The sequence below is a fragment of the Miniopterus natalensis genome, chromosome 2 (assembly GCF_054644295.1).
Source record: "Miniopterus natalensis isolate mMinNat1 chromosome 2, mMinNat1.hap1, whole genome shotgun sequence".
Lineage (NCBI taxonomy): Eukaryota > Metazoa > Chordata > Mammalia > Chiroptera > Miniopteridae > Miniopterus > Miniopterus natalensis.
Window position 1 is genome coordinate 102,472,210 of NC_142082.1, and position 26,409 is coordinate 102,498,618.

Sequence of the window (26,409 nt, forward strand, 5' to 3'; positions counted from 1 at the left end):
CCAGGGCAGGGTCCCCACCACCACCCTGACCTGCAGGCTTCCCTGTCGCCACGAAGAGGCAGATAAACATGTAGAACACACGCGGAAGAGCTGTTTGTTTCTTTCCTTTAGTTATAGAAGTCAAAGGGCGGCGGAAGGGGCTTCTTGCATCTGTATCTGGGTCTGCGGTACGGGGTGGGGAGTGCGGACGCGGGTCGTTGCCCCCCAGCGGCCCGCCATGCAGAGCCTGAGGGCGGGAGCCTGGGTGGCGTGGGGACTGCGCTGAGGCCACCTGGGCAGGGTGCAGAAGGTCGCGCTGGAACAGCGACGGTCGGCCCCACTGGGAACGTGGCTAGAGGTTCACATCAACGTCCTCAGGTTTCCCAACCTGATACATATATTTGTGATTTTATTGCAATCCAGAAGTTTATGCCAACTTTATATAAACAAAATACAAAGCAAGACAGCAACCTGCCTAAAGTGAAGTTTACATGCTGCCCGTGGACTTGATCTGTGAGGTAAAAAACCAGAAGCAAGTGTGTGCGGGCTTCCCTGCCCCAAGACAGGTTTCTCACGCCACATCAAACTCTTTTATCCTCGCTCCCAGAACAACTGGTACTGATGTTTAAATACGGGTGAAACATAACATTTTAATCTCACAACTCACAGAGCACAGTTAAATGTTGGGCCAAGCACTGCAGACAAATTGGGAGGGAAAGTGGCTTCCCCACAGTATATACTCCAGGTTTGCGCAAGAATATGTAACTAACAAACCCATCGGCTAAGGCCACAGAAATGTGTTTTCTTGCGTTTCGGCTGCTGACACCAGTCTCTTCTGACAAAGATGTGTTAACAATGAGTGCAACAAACTGCATCTCTTTCCCAGGATCAATCAGGAAAACTTCACTCTTATTTCTTCCTCAATTTCGAGTCTTATTTCTGCCTCGATTTCTTTTTGGTGGTGTCGTAAGCACGAACGACTTCTTCCTGAGAAACAGCTCCATGCTCTTCTTGAGAGAAGGCGTAGCCATCTGGAAGAGGCACACAGGAGGAAGTGGTTAAGGGCAGAAGCGGGCGAGCACACTAGGTTTCGAAGCTGCTTTTGGGGAGACTGAGGCTGAGCTTCCACTCACGGGCCTCACCAGCCTCATCAGCCTGACATGGGGAGCCTGTGACCCAGGAGGGGAGCGTGGTGCAGGACCCAGCCTGGTGGCTGGGTTCCAGGGGTTCTAGCTGCTGCTGCTGGGATGGGAATGGCTCTGAGGGGTGGCCTCCCATTTAGGGGTTGCAGCTAAGCTCGCCTGGGAAGCATAAACAGTGGGTCACTGGTCCATGTCTGCCCTTTCCCACCACCAATCAAGTTGTTCTGCTCCGGAAATGTTCCAATGTGCCTGAAGCTGCAGGACGGCCGGGTAATTTATGAAGCTGTAAACATGCTGGGGAAAACACGCACCACGCTAACAGTGAAAGCTGGCAAAGGGCATGTGATGCTTGGAGTGGTCCTGTTTTTAAATTGGGCTGATTTGGGTTGGTAATAAGAAATTACGGTAGGCTTATTTTTGTGTAAACAAAGAAAAAGATCGTAAGATAAAGGCAAGAAGAATTTAGTGATTGGCCCTGTGGCCACAGCAAGACTGGTTCTTACAATCAGTTCCAGTAATAATAATAATAATAACAATAATAACAATAACAATAATAGCAGCAGCAGCCAACAATTATTAAACGTTGTATGTCACTGAGTTATGTACTGTGCACAAATAACTCATCTATTCCTCCCAACAGTCCTATGAGATAGGTGCTAGTATTCTTCCCATTTCACAGATGGGAAAACTGAGGCATGGAGTGATTTCATGACTTGCCCAAAGTCACAGACCTAGTGAGTGGCAGTTTGGAGCCAGACCCAGGCAGAGTTTCTGCAGGGCCCACACTCTCCTGCATCACCTGTTCTGAAAAAGGTTTGGCAATAGTGAATTCAAAGTGGGGCTTTCCTTCCTAACTGGCTCTGCTTACAGATGGGACATTTACAAGACTCCTTCTCTGTTGACTAACCCTTCTGAGTCAGGGGTGCAGAAAAATCCCACAGCTGGATGAGACATTCTGACTAAGACAACACAGTAAAAAGCCTGATAAAGGGTGACTCCCGTCTAGGCTTATTTATGACTGATTAACAGAGCTGCTAGTTAATTGACAGTCTTTAAAGAGAAAAAGAAATCAGAAATTCTGCCCATGGGTCATCTCCTGGATTGTTAATTATTTTGCTCAGACATCTGGCTTAAAAAGGAGGGTTTCTGGAGGATAAAGACATACAATAATAATGCGTAAGAGAGTCTTTGAGGGGACAGAGAAGAAGAGACTTTAAAAGATTCTCAGGTGACTTCTTACTCTATGTATGTCCACAAACTCAGAGCTCCGTCCCTGGGCTGGCTTCCCAGTTCTTCTGGAGAGCATGCCTTTCAGCCACCACCTGAGAACACCGAGGGCTCAGGAGGGCCACCGTGGGAGGCCAGGGCTGGTCTCCAGAGGTGGGCTGGGGCTGACTGAGGACATGGCTGGGCAGCAGGGAGCGGGTGGGAGTGAAGGCAGAACAAGCCAGCCTGACCCAGGACAGAGAGCAGCCTTCCACAGGGGACTCTTGTCTACTAGCTCACCTCCATCTCTGAGAAAATCGAACCCACAAACCCCAAAATCCCACCCTGTGTGGCAGCCAGAGGAAGCAGCCACCCCCCCAGGCCAGTGTGAGGCCCACCTAGCTGGGTACTGAGCAGGCAAGCCTGGGGCAGAAACACAGAAGCAAGCCTGCGGGGGGGGGGGCTGATGGCTTGTTCGGTTCCTCTCCTGGCCCGTCTCCCCACCTCCTTCTCTCCTTCCCTCGCTCATGGGGCTGGGCTGCCAGCCTGCCCCAGCACAAGCGCTCTTTGTGCAGTGTCTTCACTGCAGTCCTACAAGAGACACCTTTCCTCGGGATGTTTCAAAGCAAAATCTAGCAAACAACACTGTCTCCTCGGGTAACGAGACTGTCCTGTGGCCCACAGGGACATTTTTCTCTTCTGCGGTCTTTGAAAGGCAATGTTTCTAGTAAACACCTGATGTTTTCGGGAGGGGGCCCCACAGTAGCTGTCTCTGGATCCAGTATACAGCTGGAACGACAGTCCTGTGCGGCTCTGTGGCACCCCAGGCGGATGCTTCTCAACTCGACCGCCTTGCAAGTGCTCTTCATGAATCCGCCTGGCCGGGCTCTCCACCCTGAAGACGGCTTTCCCGATCTGTTCTGCTTTCATCATGGATCAGGGGACCCAGGGCTGACCCGGGGCACAAAGGGCTGGTTCTAATCCTTACCTGGCAGCAGCTCAGCCACGGGACCACGGGCTCTTTAAGCTCTCTGGGTCCCCTTGGTTTACATTCCTGTAAAACCAATGGCCTGGACCAGGTGAGGTGTCCAGGTTCTCACAGCTCTGGTCCTCCATATGGCACTAGGACTTGTGCTGGTTAACTGTCCCCAGGCCACAGAACCCTCACTTTCTTCAGGGCTGACACTCTACCTCCATGCCAGGAAAGAAAGGCGCTTTTCTCAACAATCAGTCCAAATAGGACAATTGCCACCTATATTTTTGGATGTGTTTTTTGGGGGGAGGTGGGGATAGAAGGGTGGAAAGGAGGGAATGAAAAGAACTTGTTGAGACTGAAACGTTGTTTGGGAGTGTCCTTTTGGGAAAGGCATATTAGCATTTGGAACTGTTCACTCCCTATTAAATGAGAGAGCAAAAATCTGGCCTTTTATTTATTCTGTTTTTCATTCATATCCTGCAATACTTACTAGGAAGCCAACTGCAGTGGTTTCTCTACTTGTAGTGGGATGGAGCCCTAGGTTTCTATCTGTCTCACCAGCATGAGGGCCTTTCAGTGGGATTACTCAGCCATTCAGTTTCCAGCAGAAGAGATGGCAGAGAGGGGTTCTTGGTCCAGCAGCAAATCTCTTCTCTCGGGGTGAGCAGAGCACCCAGAGGTTACTACCAAGTGGTTTATCTCCAAGTTCCCATTAGTTGCATCTGCCATCATGTTTCCAAAATGTTGTGCACTAAGACTTTCTGAACCAGACTTTCTTAATCTCAGCTGAGACTTAATGTGGACTTTGCAATTCAAGAATAAAAGGAGGGTGCCCGGTAGGATTATCCTGGGGGCGGAGATAAAATATTTCCCTCTTAGAAACCAGGTTTGGCTAGAGTTAAGAGTCACATTGGAAGAAGTTTTAGTGGGACAATAGCATTCGTGAGCCCAAAGTGGGGCCTGCACCACTCAGCCTGACAAAGACACATCAGTTCACCAGCTTCTGCCTGATGAACATTAACCTGCCACTGGCATCCAAGCAGGGAGCTCAGCGGGAGCCTCCGGCTCTTGGCATTTCCCACTTTCATTCATCTTTCAGGACGTCCTGACAGCCAGAAAGTACTGATGGGGCCTGGAGAAAGCACTCGGTGGTCCAGCTCTGAACTCTCCCTGGCTGGCCTCCTCGGGCACCTGCCTCCTCAGTCCTCAGCCACAGCCAGAATCTGAGGACAGAATGGGGCAGGTCAAGGAGATGCAAAGGTCGGTGAATTTCTTCGTTATTTTGTCTAGTAGAAGATTTGATGAAGTCTGTAAAATCATGTCTTTTTTTTCATGATTTTGTAATAAACTCCCCTTAAGTAGCATTCTTTTGAATCTGAGCTCTGATAACATCTTAATGAAAGTAGTAGTTTCCAGCCTGGAAAAATACTCCTAATAGCAGTAGAAATGGGGAATACCATGGGATGATAAGGGTATTAGCCCATGTAGGAAACGGATCTTGTGTGTTGGTGGCTCAGAAGGAACCAAAAGTACTTCCAAGATTAGAGTTTTTTCCCCAGTTTCCTGGGAAGACTGATGCCCAAGACAGCTGACAGACATACCCAAGAGTACATGCAGGGGCCCAGACAAGCTACACAGAACTTCTCGCATCCCAAGAGTGGTTCCAACTGCTTTATGGCTTTGTTTAGTTGTCAATGACAGAAACATTCTATTATCAGCCAGGTCTTACTACTCATTTCTGAGTGTTTTTAAAATGTGGTGTGATTTTAGAAGCTTTTTGGTTTCTTATACTTGTTCATTAGAATTTTTTTGTCCTTCAAAATCTTGAGAGTTCAGCAAAATGTTCAGTCATTGTTTTACACACGTTATGATTCGCCCACAAAAATTCTCGCTCGGTCTTTGATTTACACAGTTGACTCTTGAACAACACAGGTTTGAATTGTGCGGGTCCACTTATATGCACATTTCTTTCAATAAATACTGTAAATGTATTTTCTCCTCTTTATGATTTTGTTAACAACATTTCCTTTCCTCTAGACTATTTTATCGTAGGAATACAGTATCTAATACATATAACATATAAAATATGTGTTGATCAGCTGTTTGTGTTACCGGTAAGACTATTAATGTTTTGGGGGAGTCAAAAGTTACATGCAACATTTCCTCTGGGGTTGGCACCCCTAACCTCCTATTGTTCAAGGTCAACTGCATGTATTTTGCACATATTCTTTCTCTGGTTACTTGGAAGCACATGTTAAGAAGTAGCATGGCTCCACGGCAGGAAGCTGCAGTTTGGAAACCAGCATGCGCCTTCTCTGTGTCTGGTACTGAGAAGGTGCTTCACATGCATGATTGTGAAGCCTCGCAAAGACTAAGTAAGGTCATATTACTATAGTTCTGTTTTTTCCCAGAGGATAAAACTGAGGTTTAGAGAAATATGTAAGTTGCCCAAAGTGACTCAACTAGTGGCAAAAAAAAAAGTAGTGGCACCTAACATTTACTGGACTCTGTTGTCAGACGCCATTCCAGGCACCTTAGGATCTCCTTTAATCCTCCCAACAACCCCAGGTAGGCTCTCATGTCATCTCCATTTTACGCATGTAGAAATAGAGAGGTTAACTTGCCTAAGATGTCCAGCCTGGACAGGGCCTGAGGCAGCTTGGCCCAGAGGTGGGCCTCACACCTCACTCCTTGGACTTCCCCACCAAGCCTCCTGACTTGACCTCTCTTGGATTAGAGACACCACAACTGTGATCCCTATACTGGGTCATGCTGGGCCAGTTACTGTACTGGCCTGAGCCTCTGCCAGGTGCTCTTGGGGCTGACACCATCTCTCTCCTGAGGCACTAAAGGACACGCCAGGCAGGTGAGGCCCCACATGGAGCTGGCTTCAGTCCCTTGCCTCTCATGCTGATATTCCATTGGGAGAGTGAGGAGAGGAAGTGGATTACTGAGAGGGATGCTATTCCACCCCTTTCCTTCTCTCTCCATTGAGAAAGTCTGCGAAGATCTGTCGACGGGTGGAGCTCAATTAAACTCGACATAGGTCCTTGAATACCTGTCCTATGGATACAGTGATTATTCCCCAGCTTAAGCTGTTCTTGGTCTACTAGTTGTTTTCTTCTCACCTCCTGGGGAGAGACAGGAAAGCAGGAATCGGGGCGTGGGTAGAAAAGATGACATGTGCACTGCACGCGTAAGAGGGAGTGCGGGCTGGAGAGAGAGGCAGGGCTCAGAGAAGAAGGGGCCCAGGGGCCCAGGGGCCTACAGGCCTCGGCACAGGAAATCTGCACTGTTCTAATGCACCCATCAGCGGGGAGCCGAATGGCTGGATTGCTAAAATAAGCCCACAGCCTCTCGGGAGCACCGGCAGGCACCCCATCTGCTTTCATGGCTCCTCTCCTGCTCTTCTGGGTTCCACTGCATCCCCAGAGACTCCTGCTCAGCTCAGGCCCCTTTGGCAGAAACCAGGCCAGGGTTTAGCGGTCAGAATGGGGGCACCAGTGCTAGACATGGGGCGGCCTTCCTGAGAAAAAAGCTCAGAGATTTTTTTTTCCCCGGTGATTGGCATTGTTTTAATTAATATACTAATATTAAATAAAACCCTGCATATTGCTATCTTTGGGGGAAACAATTGAAAAGTAACATTACTTCAACCTTAGAAAAAATGCTATTGGGAGGCTGACAGAAGATCTTAACCACATCAGGATTTTAAGTTTAAGGATTTTGTCATTCAGGCATTTGATTGGGTCCCAGGGAACTACCTATATTCAAGCTGTACTTGCCTCAGGCCAAACACACAAATTTCCCTTCTGAATGTGGCGCTCCAGCTTGGCAGCTGTCTCCTTCCCTATTAACAATGCCCAGGCCTTCGTTAAGCTCCCGCCCTCCCGTGCGGGCTGGGCGCGCTGGCCTGAGCCGGCTGCAGTGACTACTTACGCGGGACGCTCTGCTGGAGGGACGCTCCTCGGAAGAGGGTGGGGGGTGTCTTCCTGCTGAGCCTCTTTAACAAGTGGTCTCGCTCATTCATCCTGCGGGTAAACCAGACAAGGTCAGTCTCTAATTCACTCCGACCCATCTTAAAGGTGCTCGCCGAATGACTTCAGGTTGTAAAATAAAACAGGCAAGGGGGAAAAGCTTCCTTCCCCACGTCAAGAAGGCCCGGTTTCGCAAGCTGCTCATGTTGACGGGCGATGCTATCTCCACGCTGGGAGCGCAGGGCTCCCTCTTCTAAAAGGCGCTCTGTTTCCAGTGCGTCCTGCACACACACGCCTCGGGACTCTGCCTCCTTAATTGAGGTGCACTACAAGTGCTCTTTCATGCCCAGCAAACCCTGGGCTTCCCGGAACACTTTTCAAGGAGCGATCTGTTTCGATGGTAAATGTCTGAAAAGCGTCAATGCCACCTGCAGTCTCCTTTCCTCACGCCAGTAACCGGTACCAGGGCCAGGGCCTCAGGACCCCGGCAAGAGACAGGCTCCCTTCCACAGCACCAGATGCTTATTATGAACCACAATAAAAACCAAGGTGAGTTTTCTTTGAAAACACAAGGATAAGGAGCGCTTCCTGCCTTTCTTGAAATGATTCCCTCTAAGGTCCGTGAACAGATATGGAGCTCTCCTGGAGGACGGCTGTCTTCATTCCTATAAACCGAAGTGGAACTGTCAGGCGGGCCAAAGTGCTCAGATTTGTTACCGTCACTCTGCTTGCTCCCAAAGAGACTGCTGGTGGCCAGCAGCTTGCCAGTGCCCTCTGTTAGGGGGTGAATTGTGTCCCCCCACATTCATGTGCGCAAGTTCTAACACCCAGCACCTCAGAATGCAACTGTGTTTGAAGATAGGGTCTTTTTAAGAGGTGATTGTGTTAAAATGAGGTCATTAGGGTGGGGCCTTAATCCAGTCTGACTGGTGTCCTCATGAGAAGAGGAGACTAGGACACAGGCACACACAGAGGAAAGACCACGTGAAGACAAAGGAAGAAGACAGGCATCTACAAGCTGAGGGGAGAGGCCTCAGGAGGAACCAACCCTGACAACACCTTGACCTTGGACTTGCAGCCCCAGAACTGTGAGACAATAACTTTCTTTTGTTTAAGCCCCCTAGTCTGAGGTATTTTACTATGGCAGCAAATACACCCCAATCTGCCGTTTGTGGGGACTTGGGGGTTAAGGAGCTGCAGCTGCTTGTGACCCAAAGCACCTGCCCCAGCCCTGACCGTGAGCCTCGAGCCGAGGAGGACCTTCTCCTGACCACAGTCCACACTGCCACTCCCCCACGGGCCTTCGCAAGAGGAGCGGGCCCTGGGCACCCTCAATAGTTCCAGGAGCCGAAGTTCATTTTGCACTTGAGTTTCCAGAAGACAGCATTTTCTGATTCTTGTGGTTGAAAGGACAGTGTTTGATTCATCACCAATTAAGGGTGAGCCTGAGCTAGCTAAACTTGGCAAAGCATCTGACGGCTTATGAGAAAAACACTTTTTTAAATCTCTTCACACTGGCTTTCCCTTCCCTCTCATATCTTTCTCTTCCATGGGCTAAACTGATCTCCCGGGGCCCTGCTGAGCAACTGCCCTGGACTGCAGGGCTGGGCTGGTGAAGGAGCAGGGAGCCTGTGAGTACGAAGAGCCTCTGCCGTGGCCTGGCCAACTGCAGCTCCCTGTGCCCGCTGGTTTCAGGACTTTGGAAATGTGATGAAGCCCGACCCTGGAAGGCACTGTGTGTAGACGTGCTCCCTGAGGCTGGACTGCAGGTTCCTGGGGCATCCTTCCCAGCCTTCCTGGTTGACAAGGCACTGTCTCCCCAGAAACCTAGGGGGCAGATGCAGGGCTATGCTCTGCCACCAGTTCCATCCTCTGCCCTGGCCATCCCTGGTCCCTCTAGCATTTCAGGCCCAGGAGCTCCTCCTAGTGATGGGGCTTGTGAGAAATTCACAGAACCATGAATGTGGGAGGGGCCTTTGCAATTCCACATCTTGCTCTCTTGCGGGGCAGATGAGGAAAACAGAGACTCGACCTTGACAAATAAAAGTCACAGGGCACTTTGCTGCTAGCGCTCTTGTCCCTGCGCCTCTGTGCGAGGCAGATGTTCCCAATTCCCTGTGGAATGGTATATGCTTTTCCCTCTCTCTCTCTTTTTTTTAAATAATGAAATATTCCAAACACACAGAAACAGTCAGAAGCCAATACACATTCTTTCCAAGTGCATAAGAAACATGTACCGAGAAAGATCATGTCCTGGGCCATACAACAAACCTCAACAAATTTAAAAGCACTAAAATCATTGAGAGTGCATTATCCTAACACAGTGGAATCAAAGTAGAAATAAATAACAGATAACAGGAAAATCTTCAAACATTTGGGAAATAAACAACATGCTTCTAAATAATCCATATAGGTCAAAGAGAAAGCCTCAAGAGAAATTTTTAAAGAACTGAACTAAGTGAAAATAAAAATACATCAAAATCTGTAGGACACAGTTAAATTACTGCTGAAAGGGAAATTCATAGCAGCAGATGCATACATTAGAAAAAAATGAAAAGTCCCAAATTAGAAATCTAAGTTTCCACTTGAAGAAACATGAAAAGAAGTGCAAAAGAAACCCAAAGCAAGAAGGAAGGGGATAATAAAGGTAAGAGCAAAAATCGTGGGTTGAAAACAGAAAAACAATAGAGAAAATCAATGAAACAAAAAGTTTGCTATTTGAAAAGAACAATACGATGAACAAACCTCTAGCAAGGTTTACAAAAAAAGGGAGACTATATAAATTACTAGCAACGTTAGGAATAAAATGGGATATCACTAATGGCTCTACAGACATCAAAAGAATAACTGAAGGCCACTCCAAATAGTTCTGTGCACATAAATTTGATAACTTAGGTGAAATGGACTAATTCCTTGATAAACAAAAACTACAAAACCTCACACAATTTAAAGTAATTTGAATATCCCTAGAATTGTTAAACAAATTGAATTCATAATTTAAAAATCTTTCAAAAAGAAATGTCCAGGCCCAGGTGGATTCACTGAAGAATTCTACCAAATATATTTAAAGAAGACTTAACATTAATTCTATACATTCTCTTCCAGAAAATTGAAGAGGAAGGGACACTTCCCAATTCATTTATGATTCCAGTATTACCCTGATATGAAAACCATACAAAGATATTACAAAAACAAAACAAAACAAAACACCACAGTCAGTATCACTCAGGAATATAGATACCAAATTTCTAAATGAAATATCAATAAATGTAATTCAGCAATATCTAACAAGAATTATACAAATGACCAAGTGGAGTTTATTCTGCGGCTGCAAGGCTGGTTCAATATTCAAAAATCAGGAGATGTAATCCACAATATTAAGACATTAAAGAGGGAAAAGTCACACGATCATATCAGCTGATGTGGATAAAGCAGCATTTTACGAGGTTTGATACCCACTCATGATTTAAAAAATAAGACCTCCTCATAGCAAATTGGGAATACAGGGGAACTTCCTTAACTTGACTAAGAACATCTACAAAAAATGTTCGACTAACACCATACTGTGAGGAAAGACTGAATGCTTTCTCCCTAATACGAGAAACAAGGCAAAAGTGTCCCTTCTTACCACTCTTATTCAACAGAGTGCTGGAAGTTCTAGCCAGTGCAATAGGTACAAAAATGAAATAAAAGACATATGGATCAGAAAGAGGAATAAAAACACTCCTGTTTTTAGAGAAAATTAATTGTCTAGAAAATATCAAGACATATAAATATGGAAAAAACCACACATATACATATAAAGCCCCTAGAATGAATAAATGAATTCAGCAAGGTTGCATAAAGTAAGACCAACATACAAAAATCTATTGTATTTCTATAAATTAGCAATGAACACATGGATCCTGAAATTAAAAATACAGGGCAATTTAAGATTGCTCAAAAAAATGAAATACTTAGGTGTAAATCTAGCAAAATGTGTACGGGATTTGTATGTTAAAAACTACACAATACTGATGAAAGAAACCAAAAAACATCTAAATAAAAAGAGAAACATGCCATGTTCATGGATTGGAAGACTCAATAGTAAAGATAGTAATTCTCCCCCAAACTGATACACAGGTTTAATGCAATTTCTGTCCAAATATCAACAAGATTTTTTGTACATACAGACATTACTCTAAAAACTATATGAAAAGATAGAAGAACTAGAATGGTTACAACGATTTAAAAAAAGAATAAAATGGAAGAAATCATTCTAGCTGATTTTAAGACTTAAGATATACTAATCAAGACAGTGTGGCACTGGTCGAGGGGTAGACAGATAGGTGAATGTACTAGAATAGAGAACCCAGAAATAAACTCACCAAAACACACCCATCTAATTTTTACAAAGGTATAAAAGCAATTCAATGAGAGGAAGATGCTCTTTTCATCAAATGGTGCTGGAGGAACTATCCATACATAGGCCAGAAAAAACCTAGAAACAAAACCTCTATCTAATTGTCACACCTTATACAAGCAGTAATTCAACATGAAGCACAGACTTAAAAGTCAAACATAAAACTCTACCACCACTAGGAAAAAACATATAGCTTTGGGATCTAGGACTATGCAAAGAGTTCTTAGTCTTGACACAAAAAGCATAATCTATAAAGAAAAGCTGATTTGGGCTTCATCAAAATTTAAAACTTTTTTTTCTGAGGAAGATTCTATTAAGAGGCTGAAAGAACAAGTTACAGAGTGGGAGAAAATATCTGTCAACCACATATCTGACAAAGGACTAATGTCTAGAATATATAAAGAACACTCGAAACTCAACAGAAAAAACCCCCATAGAATCCAATTAAAAATGGGCGAGCTCTGGCTGGTTTGGCTCAGTGGTTAGAGCATTGGCCCGAAGACCGAAAGGTCTTGGGTTTGATTCTGGCCAAGGGCACGTACCTTGGTTGGAGGCTCCATCCCTGGCCTGGTTGGGGCATGTGTGGGAGGCAACCAATCGATGTGTCTCTCTCACATTGGTGTCAACCCCCCCCACCTCCCTCTCCCTCTCTCTAAAAAAATCAATGGAAAGAATATCCTCTCCTAAGGATTAACAAAAAACAACAACTAACAAATAAACAAAAAGGGCAAAAGTTGCAGAATATTTTTTAAAAAACATGAGCCTCATCCCATGTTTTGGCTTGAGTACTCCCAGTTTGCAAACTGTCATTTTGATGTGTTCACAATAAACTTCTACTGATTAATAAAAAATAAATAAATAAAAATAAAATAAAAATGGGCAAAAGATATGAAGAGATGTTTTATCAGAAAGGACATATAGGTGGTCATAAGCGCCTGGAAAGATGTTCAACATTATTAGCAATTAGGGAAAATGCAAATTAAAACCACAATGAGCTATTACTTCATACCTATCACAAACACTAACAACAAAAAAACACACAAAAATAGTGACACCACCAAATGCTGGCAAGGATGTGGAAAAACTGGATCACTTATACATGGCTAGTGGAAATGTAAAATGGCATGGCCCTTCTACAAAACAGTCTGGCAATTCCTTAAAAAAACAAACATACCTCAACCTTGAGACTATCTTAACCACCATTGAATTTTACACTTGAAAAGGTGAAGATTATTTGCATTACATCTCAAAAAAATTCAGATAAACCTGGGTTAGTGTGTAGCTCAATTGCCACCCACTGAATTGTGAGCTAAATAAATGGCTATTTCTTAAAAAGAAAAAAACAACAACCCTAAATAGGCAACTACCACAAACCCAGCAGTTGCACTTCTAGACATGTATCCCAGGAAAATGAAGACTATGCTCACACAAAAACCTGTCCACCAATGTTTATAAGGGCTTCATTCATAATAGCCCCAAACTAGAAACCCAGATATCCTTCAACAGGTGAAGGGTTCAACACAGGGTGGTCTGTCCATACCATGAAATACTACTCAGCCAGAAAGAGGAAGAAACTTGATACGTACAAACCCGGGTGGATCTCCAGAGGATTTTTTCTGAGTGACAAAAGGTCACTACCAAAAGGTTCCATACTGTAGGACTCATTCATATAACATTCTTGAAATGACAAAATTACAGAAAGAGAACAGATTAACGGTTGCCAGGGGCTAGGGAGAAAGTAGAAAGTCAATGTGGCTGTAAAAACATGACCTGAGGGATCCTCGTGGTGCTGGAAATGCTCTGTATTTTGACTGCCTTAATGTCAACGTCGGGGTTGTGATATGTGCTGTAGTTATGCAAGATGTTACTCTTGGGGGAAACTGAGTAAAGGGCACATGGAATCTCTGTATTATTTCTTACACCAGCCTATGAACTTGCAATTATCTCAAAATAAAAAGTTTAAATTAAAAGAATCCCCCTCCATTTGTATGCATTTTCATCTCCGCAGTGTTTCTCTGCAGGCATCCTTTTTAAGCAGTGGGAAGAAATGCTACATGGCCGAGCCGCATTAAACAGGGGCAGGAGACCTCATCCATCTCCCGCAGGCACCCTACCCGAGGGAGAGGCTGTCCACCACAGGCAGAGCCGTCTGACCTCATTAGCCAAGCAGGCAAAGGCAAATTTGAATGACAGCCCCAGCACATATGGAAACCATTACCTCATTCCACGACTTGCAATGAGGTGGCGAGGTTCCCCTGAAACAAGGCTGCGCTCCCAGGTCTGGAGGGTGAGCCTATGGAAGGTCAGGGCACAGTCATGGGGCTGTTAGGAGCAGATAAATTAGCAGGGCACCTGGCTGACCCGGGAGGCCTCGGCGCAGTGCCGGGGCGCCGAGAAGCCCCAGGTGCGATGGACCAGCCGAGGCTCTGTGCCTTTCCCGACGGGGCATCTGGGAAAGGACAAGACCAAACACCGCTGCGGCGGTGAAGCACCAGGCTAACCGGGGAGATGCAGCTTTGCAAGCAGAGAGGTCTGTTCAAGCTCTGTTTCCACCCAGCGGGCTGTGCTCAAAATCATACGCTAACTGCAAGACCCTGGCTTCCTCTCAAAACCAGGTTCCCACTATGCTCTCCTCCCTCCCTCTCTCCCTCCCTCCCTCTGCCCCAGCCACATGGCCCTCCTTGCCATTCGAGAACACTCTATCTAGTTTCCCACCTTTGCATTTGCCTGCTCTCTGCCTGAGATGTTCTTCCCACCGGGTTCTCTCCCTTAGTTCACTCAGAGCAGCCTCCTCTGCCCAGCTTCCTACAAAGCCTCCCCCTTCCTCACTCCATGGCCCAGCGTCCCTTCCCTTCCCTTCCCTTCCCTTCCCTTCCCTTCCCTTCCCTTCCCTTCCCTTCCCTTCCCTTCCCTTCCCTTCCCTTCCCTTCCCTTCCCTTCCCTTCCCTCCCCTCCCCTCCCCTCCCCTCCCCTCCCCTCCCCTCCCCTCCCCTCCCCTCCCCTCCCCTCCCCTCCCTTCCCCTTCCCCTTCCCCTTTCCCTTTCCCTTTCCCTTCCTTCTTTTTTTAAAAAATATATCTTTATTAATTTCAGAGAAGGGAAGGGAGAGGGAGAGGGAGAGACAGAAACACCAATGACCAGAGAGTTGTCATCGACTGGCTGCCTCCTGCACACCCTCAACCGGGAACCGGGAACTGAGCCCCCCTCGAACTGCCATTTCCCAGGTCCTAGGTGGACTCTCAACCGCTGAGCCACGCCGGCCGGGCTGCCTTGTTTTTCTGTATCCCGCTTCTTCCAACTATAGCCTGTGTTTACTGTCTTTGTTCCCCAGTAGAAGGTAAGTTCTACAAGGGCCGGAATTTTGGTTTTCGTTCACAATTATATGGCCAGTACCAAAAATTGGTGCCTAGTACACAGTAGATGCTTAAGAACTATTTGTTGAAGGATTAAAGAAATAAAGAGATGAATAATAAGTGCAGGTGGGGCCAAAGTTCAAAAGCAAAGACAAAGATGGAAACGACAAGGCCACAGGGCCCTTCTCTTCGGTTCTCCAAAGGCCCTGGGCACACACCCTCTGCCAGGGGGAGAGGAGGAGATGCCTGACCTCCCAAGATTTTGTCAAAAGGAGCTTCTTTTTTAAAAAACAGGACTACCAAGTCTACATTCTAATTTTGCCAAAGAAGGGTTGACCTTTGTCAGACAGATGCAATCCCGCTAAGAATGACGTTCTTATACGATGCATGGAAAACATGCTCTTCAGCTCAGGTCCAAAGCTCACCCTCACTTGAAGCTGGAGCACAACAGGTTCAATTAAGGGTGTTGAATTAATGAAGCAAGAAGGACCTTAGACGGAGGTGGCCCCGAGGCCACGGCAGCTCCCGGAAGCCCTCCAAAATGTAGGCCTGCAAAATTCCTCAACTTTACAAATTCGAAATCTATGGACAGCCAATCACAGCCAGCTGGGCTTCAGGACACACAGACAGTAACTTCCTTCCTGCGCTTCTTCTCTGTGAGCGCCCCTGACCACTTCCGATTTGACGCCGCCTCATCGGAAGGGGTTTTGACTCACATAAGCTCTTAAAAATTTTAATAGGCCTCAGTTTATCTTTTAACAAGGGACAAGTGTGTGAATATAATGAAGGAGGGATGAAAAGAACTCAGAAGGGTGGAAAGGTTATTTATAAAAAGGCACAATGATATTTAAAGTATTTGATGATCACGGATAATAACTGGAGGAAAGAAGTAGCACAGGGCGCTCAAAAGAAGCAAAGGGAAATCCAAGCCAGGTATTAAGGACAGTTTATAAACGGTGACGCATATTGGGCTGGAATATAATTTCCTGAGGGTAGCTGACAGCTTTATCATGTAAAATACTGAAAATTAAATGTTGTTGGAAAAGCATCTAATATGTGATAGTAAGGACATGTGGATAATGACTGAATTGCATTTCTTAATTAAAGTCCTTGAATGTGAAGTTGCCCTTATATATAAAAAATAAATCAAATTTGCCTATTAGAGCTTAAGAAGATTTGGATCAAGTTTGAAACCATTGATATTTCTCATGACTGTTATTTTCTTTTAAAATAGCAAACTTTTGAGTAGGCCCATTATTCTGCAAATGAAGTACAAGAAAAGTAATTTTCCTGGTACCATGTCTCCTCTTTCCCCCAATAACACAAGGTACAGGCAATAAACATGACTCTGCAAATTCAAACGAGCATCCGAACACCTGAGGAATTCGGAGCCGGCCGCAAGGCCCCCGCTCAGTTGCTGAAGAAACTAAAGAAACACGAGCTTCACTACCGGTTAACCTCCTAAACGCTAATTAAAGGTAATGAGGGATCAAGGTGCCCGGCAGAGCCCGACCTCTGCTCCCCCGGAGTTCACAAGTGGGCCGGTGGCCCACGCAAGACACCGGGGAGAGGGCTGAAGCGGACGCGGGTGCCTGCGTCACGCCGTCTCCCCTGGAAAACGCACGGCCCGGTTGGCGGGAATACAAGCAGCTCTCTTGATGAGAATCACATAGAGGAAGCCCTGCGGATCTCAGCCGAGGGTATTTGTTTATAGGACTTCAGGCCACGAGTGAGTCGCTCGAAGTTCAGCCCAGCTCATGGAGGGAGGTAGAGGATGTCCAGAAATTGTTTTTTAAACCACAGACTTCAGTCATGTTTTAGAGCTGCTTCAAGTCGGTTCTGGAGCAAGGTGTGTGTGCGTGAATGAATCGTAAGGGCTGAGTGGCCTCACGGTGCCGAGTGCTCCGGAGCCCAGCCATGCCCCACCAGCACCTGGAAGTGTTTTCCTCCCCTCCTCCCACCCCCTCCACGCGGAGGGGTGTAACATCAGCCACGGAGTCCCGGGCAGACTAGAAAAAGCCGTAGGAACAAGTGATCTGTGTGCACTTGAGCTTCCCTCCCTTTTCCGGTGAATGCGTTGTAAGTAGGATGTGGCATGGCACTGAGACATTCCCACATGTCACAGTTACAGTAACTGTAGATTGGAGGCTGGGCTGAATGAGCAAAACGCATGCGGCTGCCCCTCTCATCACCTGCGAGTCAAGGCCTCTCCCGGGCTTCACATGCAGGTGCTGGGGCCCAGCGTCTTCACTCTCAGCACAGAGGCATCTGAGTGTGTGAGGCCACAGGGCAGGCGGTGAGCACGGCCAGCGGAGGCTAACGCCCACGTGTAGTGAGTAGGGCTGGACATGCAGGTGTTTGCGCTGGACCCTCCTCAGTCACCAGCCTGTGACAGGTCTCCGTTAGCTAGCTGAGTAGCTTTGGAGTTGGAGCTAAAATTTCATCTTCCATCCAAAATGCTATATACTTACAACTTTCTCTCCTATGGCTAAGAGCTTGGCTGAATATCTGAAAATGTCCCTTGAAAACGCATCATCCTGCCCTGGCCAGTCAGCTCAGAGGTTAGAGTGTTGGCCTGTGCACTGAAGGGTCTGGGGTTCAATTCCTGGTCAAGGGCACGTACCTAGGTTGCAGGTTCGCTCCCTGCCCCGTCAGGGTGCGTGTGGGAGGCAATCAGTCGATTTCTCTCTCTCATAACGATGTTTCTCCCCTCCCCCTCTCTGAAAAGCAATGGAAAAATATCCTCAGGTGAAGATTAAAAAAAATGCATCATCCAAAAAAAAATTTTACCCATCCTTTCAGCAGAACATGACTATAAGCAGTGGGTTTTCAAATCAGCAATGTGAAGAGAGCAAGTGTGGAGTAATTTTTCAACTGAGGCCACACCTGCAGTAAAGTTCAATGTGGAACAAGTAAGAACAGTGCCACAGATGCCTTTTTATGTTGATTGTTGAGAGTTAAGGTAAATGAAAGGGAAAAATCAACATTCTGGTGCCATTTGAGGGCTGATCAGATGGAGACCCGGACCTATAGCCTGAGTTGCAAGGGGCTAAGAAAAGTAACTCCAACTCCACTTGGCTGGTGGCCATGGTGGTCTTGGCAACACCTCAGATCCTCTTGGGTCCTCTTCATGAAAGAAGTGTCGTCCAGGTGGAGATGGAAGTGAGGTGACACCACCTGGCCTTTGCCAGGGTCTTCTCTCATTCCTTTAAAGCCCAGTTCACTGAAGACTGATAAGCACATGGATAGACAAGAGCTAAGGGGCTCTTCAGAGGTAGGCCCTTGCCTTCTTCCAGGTAGAACAGCTGTTAAATCTGCCTGGTATTTCTGGCAAGCCATTTATTTTAAAATTTCAAAATAAGTCCAGCTGGGTGTGGCTCAGCGGTTGAGCGTCGACCTAGGATCCAGGCGATTGGGGTTCGATTCCCGGTCAGGGCACATGCCCTGGTTGCGGGCTCGATCAATGACTCTCTCATCATTGATGTTTCTATCTCTCTCTCTGACCCTCTCCTTTCCTCTCTCTGAAATCAATAAAGATATATTTAAAAAAAAAAAAAATTTCAAAATAAGATGATTGTCCACCCCATTGCTTGCTCATGTTTTCCAGTTTGAAGAGCTCTCCTTGAAAAGACTGAGCTGGATTCTACAACATGAAGCTGTCCTGACAGGTCTGGCTACATTACTTTACTCTTGGTACCTAGCAGTCTGTGGAAAGATTCATTGCAACTGAGGTGGAGACAGCACTGTGAAAGACATGGTAAAAAATAAAAATACACAAGGCACAGGAGAGGGAAAACATGTTTCTCTTTCCTTCCCTAATGGGGAAAATACCTTTGGGTTACAATTTTTTTAAAAAATGAATTGAATGTTGGAAGTTATTTATATATTATTACTTGGCCTCTCTCTGGGTCATCCATAAAAATTACAAAATAGCAACTAAAAGCCACAACTTATCCCCAGTGTTTGACCACTGTACTTCCTGAGTGAATTCACAATACAGGAGAGCACTGAAATTTAAGAGCAAGACACAGCTCCACTCAGGGAAGGAAGAGTGTTCTTTCTCTAAGACAAAGAATGACAGTTGTCAGGGGATTGGTGAATCCTTTAACAATCGAATGCAAAGTTGACATGTAGGGAGATGGGGCATAGTTTTCATCACCTTATCAGAGGCTTGAAGCAGACATTTCTTCCTTTCCCTGCTGAGGAGCACTCAGAGTGACACCCTAAACTTCCAATAGAGATGGGTTCTGGTGAGCCAGGCCTCCGCCAGTCCACCACAGCATTTCCCTGCCTGCAGGGTTTGGCACAGGATGGTCCCGTCAAGGAAAACAGAAACTTGCTCACTGCTCGTCAGGGGCAAACTCACCCCCTCCCATTGGTATAAACAAGGTTGCATATGGGTGACCTCCCTGTAATCATGACAGGAGTGTGGGGCAAAATGAGTATAAAGTGTTGGAGCAAAGCAAAAAGATGGAAAAAACCTGGGTCCTTGATGACATTCCTGGCTAGGGTCCCACAGCCACGACTGCCCTACAGCAGGATGAGCCAGGAACTTCTCACATCCTGAAGGGCAGTTTGAATTGAGGCCTGTTATTTGCAACTGAAAGCATCCTACATGAATACAAGAGTTCTTTTTCCAAAATAATGAAGAACCACTGGCCCGAGGACAGACTTTAAGGAACCAAGAGAGTATGCTCAGGACAGAGAGCAGGAGAGTGAACTGAAAGGATACAGGTGGAAGAGAAACAGAATGTGACCCTGGCCGTGTTCACCTAGTGGTTATTTTTTAAAGTACACTTTTTGGATGTAATTCATAGCAGTAACCTAGGTTTTTTCAAGCATTGCATTCTTGTAACCAGCACACATTATTTCCACTGAATGAGTAGGTCTTGTATGAGGAACCGTATCCCACGCGTTAGCAGTGCCGTGAACTCCCAGGCTGGAGGGTGGTTTACGGTCTACCCAAGGGGCATTGTTCTAAATTTGCACATTTGGTTGCTTAGTGTTTATCTTCCATGTTCTTAGTGTTTATCTACAATGTTCTTTTCTCCTCAAAAAGGGTGTGGGACCACTATAAGAAAACCTCTCTATAATGTTAAGTTGTTCCAGAGTGGGGGTGAGAGGTGACTTCCAAACACTCTCAGATGAAGCATGCATGTTCCAGTACAATCCTGCACGAGAGAGGAGTCCTAGGACATACAGACTTTGTAGCCACGTGGACAAACTGTAGAGACCTTGGTGAAGACAGGCCACGTGGCTCTTTTTAATATTCTCTACTCAAGGATTTCATTCTATAGCTATTTCTTATAAGTGAGGCCTTTGATAGCTCCCTGTGGCTTTCAGAATAAAGCCCCAACCTCACCACAGGCCATATGATTTGGCTTTTACCTACTTATCCAACCTAACTTCTCACCACCATCCTGGACTCTGGGCCTATCAGACTGAGCTTTTCATTGTACCTGGAAAACTCTTTACATCTGCCCAGTCATCCCCTGCAGCCAAATCCCCTTCCCTGGCCGGACTCCCTGATAGCAAATTCTATTTTACACTGGGCTCTGCTGGTAGTTTCTCCATCACTCTCAAAACACTTTTCACACTGTATTCCCGGCTCTGCCTACACATCTGCCATCATTACTTTACTCGTTTTCTATTTTTTACGGCCTAGCGTGATCTCTGGGAAAATGCAAGGGCTCAGTACACGCTCTTGCCTGGATTAGCGTCACCGTGAAGGATGACAACACTGGCATCTCTGAGTGAGCGAATACATACGAGCAACCATGTGCAGAAAATTCTCAAAAGCTCTTTTATCCAAGCTTTCCCCTGAAGATTTGGAGAAAAATGCACCAAGGTTCTGCCAGAGAAATCTGTTTAAAACATGATCTTTAACAACAGGATATTACCCACTCACAGGCACTAAAAAAAAAAATCATGATCCTACTTGCTCGGCTGGTGTCCTGTGAAAAAAGCTTGTAAGAGTTTAGACCTAAATGGGTAATGATATAGAAGAAAATTAAAATTACAATTACGTTGTGTCCTGCGCTGCTCACAGGTGGGTGGACAAAGTAAACTTCACTGTAAGTTCTATGATCAGGTTTTTCTTTTGTCGTTGTCACTTCATTTTCTTTTGTTCTTGTAAATGGTAGAAGTAGATGGAAAATGCTGATCTCTTTCTCTCTCTCACACACACCCTTCAGTTGTTAGAAATGTAAAAATATTTACTACGGACACTAGCATGAATAGCAACACAGGAGATCAGAATGGATAAACAAGGTGCGTCTGCGCCCACACAACATTGCTAATGATGTCACACGCTGGCCACGCTCCAACAGAGCTATCAAAGAACAAAAGTCAGAAAGCACGAGACCCAGGCATGGTGTAAGCTGTTGTGCTCAAGGAAGACATCAATGGGAGGAATACAGCAGTGACACCACCATGAGGTAAGCTCCATGGAATGATGTGGTTATGTCCTCTGAGAATACTGCAGAAAAGGGAAGGAGAAAAAGTCACCTATAAGAAACAATAAGAACCCAGGATCTCAAGTACCTAAGTGAAGATGTCTGCTGGGCCCGATGGAAGAATTTCCTGAAGGTCCTCAGAAAAATTCTTTCTCTGGGCTCAGACGGTGTGCTTTGCCTTTAGACATTCCTTACAAAACAGTACAGATACAAATCAGTTGCTTTTGAGGATAAAAGTATACTTTCATTTTCAAATACTGAAGAAAATAAAGTCACAGACTTTGAGGAGCAGCAGCAATGTGGTCCTCAGCCAGCTGACTGTGGATACAAGAGGCCAGAGTGGAGCAGAGCCGGGGAGCTGCTGCGGTTCTCTGGGTTATCAAAGAAAAAGCTCACTTGGATTTTACTTTGAAAAGGCACCGTGTCTCAAGTGCTCCATATACAGACTATCTGGGGATGTCTGGTCAAAGAATACAACTGATTTTCCCAGCAACGTGGCTGCAGCGGCTTGCCGCAGCCTGCGGACACCCCTTCACCTCTGCAGCGGGAAAGACGCTGCATGGACTGGGAGCCCCAAGGGCTTTGTCGCCTGCCTGTGGCAACGGGGCAGCTCTTCACTTCCCAAGAGATCTGTGAGGATGGGGGAAGATGACAGCTTGAACAATGGGCCAATGAGCCTGAGTTTCACATGACAAGAGTGCTTTCAGCAAGTGCTTTCTGAACAGGTAGGACATAGCCGGGAGGACAGAAGACCTGGGCGAAAAACCAATGCTTCAATAAACAAAACAACTATCATTCTAGAAATGCACTGAATAGCTACAATTTCTTCCATCCTGACTATTTCTGGTGAACAGGCAAAAAGGAATACATGGTAGTTAAAAAAACTTTATTCCATCAGTAATGAAAAGTTATATTTATCAGTAAATTCAATGAATACATCTAAAACTCTTGCTTAAATGATCCTTTTTAATTTAAATACCAAATTATTCATTTTCTATTCCTCAACTAGATGTATGCATAATATTAAAATAATTCTTATTTCCTCTCTCGAAAGTGTATACTCTTAACCAAGGACTTCAAAGTTTTCGAAGAATTTGTGTAACTGAACTTTGTGACTAAATTGAAATACAAGGATAACATATGCTTTTAAGGTTACAGCACTGTTTACTATTCTTTTATTTTCTTTTTTAAAAAATATATCTTTATTGATTTCAGAGAGAGGAAGGGAAAGAGAGACAGAGATAGAAAAATCAATGATGAGTCATTGATCGGCTATCTTCTGCACGCCCCCTACTGGGGATCGAGCCCAAAACCCAGGCATGTGCCCTGACCGGGAATCAAACCGCGATCTCCAGGATCATAGGTCGATGCTCAACCACTGAGCCATGCCGGCAGGACTGTTTACTATTCTTTCAAACACTAGTTTTTAAATCACATTCTATATATTAAATATTTTTGAAATATTTAGTTAAAATAAGAATATATAAGTATTTCATATAATTCAGATTAAATCTTCATATATTAAAAATCACAAATGTTTTCAAGTTAACTTGTTTCTGTAAAGATCTCAGATTAATGGTTCTTATATTTGATCTTACAAATAGGTCGGTTATTAAAAAGATTGTAATTTTATATTGCTTTTTTAAAGAAAGCATTCTTATGTGTCCATTCAAATAAAAGAATGCTAACAATTAGCCTACTCTGCTCCAATTGCTTTGCTTGACCTATGCTCCTGTCTGCATGCGTCAGTCATGCAACAAGAGAACAATCAATTTATTACATGATGCTATTTTAGGGAGTTTTAGTGCTTACATGATTTGTTGATCACATCTTTATATGACCTGTGCATTTATGATAAAAAATTTAAGCAAATTTATAGTATTTATAAATTTATATTATACATAAATTATTCATGTATTTTCATATTTATATATTACTTAATCATTATTTTAAGATCATGATCTAATTAACAATATTTACATCTTATTTTGATTTACATGTTAATTTAAGCAAAGATATTACTATGTGAAATATAATCAAGGACAAAAAAGAGAAAGTTTTTGAGATTACAAGGTGAACTGTGAAACACTGTTAAAACTGACAATTAATCTTGGTATATCAGGGTTTTTCTCAATAGAACCCACCAGAAAACAGAAAAAAATTAGATATAGATAATATAAAACATCTGTCCTCCATAACACTTATTTCAAATTTTTGACATTTTGAAAATCATCTGTTACCACTGGCTTTAAAACAAATAAATGTGTTAATTTGAACTTTTGTAATAAATTTATGCTAATAAATACTTTGTTTTATACGTAGGGGTTTTACTTAACTATTTAATTTGAAATGGGATTCTATGGCTTTAAAATGGCATGAGAATCACATCTTCTAGAAAACAAGGGTCATACATTTCCCTTGCTTAGACCCTTTCCATGGCTCCTGGTGGCTGACATCTGGATCCCCACCCTGCCCCCAAATCCCCCAGTGTCTGGCCCCTGCTGCCTTTTAGATGACTTTGCCCCATACTTTGTCGGCACTGGGCAAACCAAGTGTGTTCCTCCCCTGGGCCTTCCTACCAGCTCTTCCTCTGCCTGCAGTGCTCCTTCCCCAGATCTCTATTGAGTGGGCAATGCCTTTTATTTAGGTCCCAGGGCAAGTGTCACCTCGAGAAGCTTTCCTGATCTCTACACACAGCCATCCATTCCCCATTACAAACCTGCTTCATTGTCCTCCTAACAGTCGTCACTGACTCTCGTGTATTCACTTGTTTGTTCACTGTCTGTCACTCCCACTAGAATGCGAGCTCTAATGAAGTGGGAGCCTGTCTGTCTCGTCCCATGCCACACCTGGGCTGGCGCGTCTCAGTTTTCAATACATGTCTGTGGTGGGGAGGAATAAATGAGTTGTCCTGTATTAAACCAATCTCTGATTCTATTTGCAAGGAAGCCAACATGTTTGCTCATCAGCAAGTGTGAATTCCCCATTACCACCTAAGGTGCCTTGAGCTAATCCTAATTGCCAGAGAAAAAGAAAACACACTCAGAAACTATACTATCCCTGCCTTGTTAGAAAGGGCAGACTTAACTGGAACTCCCTGGATGTCTAAGGAACAGGCTCTGGGATAAGCATTCCTGTGTCCTGAGTACCTGCCTCGAGAAGGATTTACTCCTAGGTGCACTATTATGAGACACACCCATTTTTTTCCTGCTTTACGAACAGAGAAATCTCTCCAAAAGTCCAATAAATCTACTACTGCTAAGTGCAGTGATCCCCACTACAATGACCATCTCCTGGCTATAACTTTTACATACTCTCCACCTTCTCAACCATGAGGTCAAAGATGTCATATTCACCTGTGACCAAATGGGTTAACTAGCTTTCCCAGTGCCAGACACAGAGAGGGGACCACTGCGCCTCACAGCCATGACCATGCCCGGGACCGGGGTGGACGTGTTTAGAGCAGTGTCATTGCAGAAGCAGGCATCAACTGTAAAGGACAATGGCCTGCACTGCTCCCTGGGTTGCTTTGTCTTCTGAGACCAGCACATCCAGGAGACTCCGTCACCCTCTTAGCCTCACTGCAAAAGCAACTTCGCACCTGCGCTCTCAGGGCGCCAGGAAGTCTACACTTCGCTCCGCAGCCTCTCAAGGATTTAGGCGCGGTCCACGGAAACGGTATGTCTCAACTGTAACTCAGTTTCCGAATGGCTCCTCTGGTCACCGGCTGTCAGCCCCTGGAGCAGTTTCCCCTCAGTGAGTCATCACAGGTAGAGGGAGGGAGGAAAGGGGAGGCAAACTGAAGGCAAACAAGTCACTGGCAATGAAGCAGAAAAGTGACCAGCCAAGACCCTCTAAGAACCTCCTGAAGAACTAATCCCTGCCTGGAATGTGGCATATCAGTGTTCAAATCATAGGACCTGTGCAAGGAAAAAAATTAAAAAAAAATATATACCTTTGACTATTTCTATTATTGCTCATATGGGTTAAATAAAACCAACGTTCAAAAAAAGGATTGAAATATTTCATATTACTTTCAAAGGGATGTAATGAGCCATCAGTACTAGTTAGTTACTGACATTAACTTCATGAGTAAAAATGATTTTCGAAAAGGGGTCTTATTGGCAAATAGAGAAAGCGGGCATTAACTTAGGTCCTAATCCAAAAATAAATTTCTTCCAGTCACCCTGGGATACAGTCTGAGGACATGTTTTCAGGGAAGCACTGACTACCAGTGAAGCCACCTCCACACCTGTCAGCTCACCTACCTGTCTCACAAGGAAAGGACTCTTTGTTCCAGTTCTCTCTAGACATTTGATAAAGATGCTATGATTCTTTTATTACAGCAGTGGGCAGTGGCCGAGCTCCCGGGCAGATTTCTAGAATAGCCAGCACCACTTAAAAGTGAACAAGAAGTTCTTTTCTTGCTTCACAACAAATGACACATGGTATTTATAAAAGTTTAAATTATTAAACACCAGCCTATAACAACAACAACAAAGGCACTTGGGATTTAACATCCATAAAATAAGAGATAATCAATTATTTTTAGTTGATGCAGGTGGCTTAGGCATTAACTAAATACTAACTGGGCGTTTTGCTTCCTTAACAGTTTATTTTCCTTGCCTTCTCCTTCCGGTGCCCAGGATGCAGTCACCAGAAACTACCCCTTGGGCAACCCAGTCAGCCTTTCTGTAATTTCTTGGGTCATTTACTCCCTTTGTCCACCAATGCATTTCCTCATCTGCTCTATTTGTCAGCAAGGCTAGAGGTTTCCCTTGCCAGTGTGTGGACTCTCCAATGGTTTTCCTAAGGTATTTGCAGGCATTAGGCCTTGCCCAAGGTTATTCCCTACACAGGATTAAACACGTTCAATTAATTTCTTTCACAGACCACACCAGTCCCCATGAAGGTGATTCT

The 26,409-nt window shown here is 45.0% G+C and overlaps 1 protein-coding gene across 1 annotated transcript in view; it reads right to left on the reverse strand.

The window, feature by feature from the left end:
* Positions 1-371: 371 nt before the first annotated feature.
* ATP8A2 (ATPase phospholipid transporting 8A2) overlaps positions 372-26,409 on the reverse strand; it is a 510,308-nt gene continuing 484,270 nt past the window's right edge. The window contains exons 36-37 of the mRNA XM_087814449.1: positions 7,243-7,334; positions 372-1,010 (exon numbers count right to left, since the gene is read on the reverse strand). Of these exons, the coding sequence (XP_087670575.1) occupies positions 913-1,010; positions 7,243-7,334 (190 nt within the window). The 3' untranslated portion in view covers positions 372-912. The remainder of the gene's footprint in view (positions 1,011-7,242; positions 7,335-26,409) is intronic.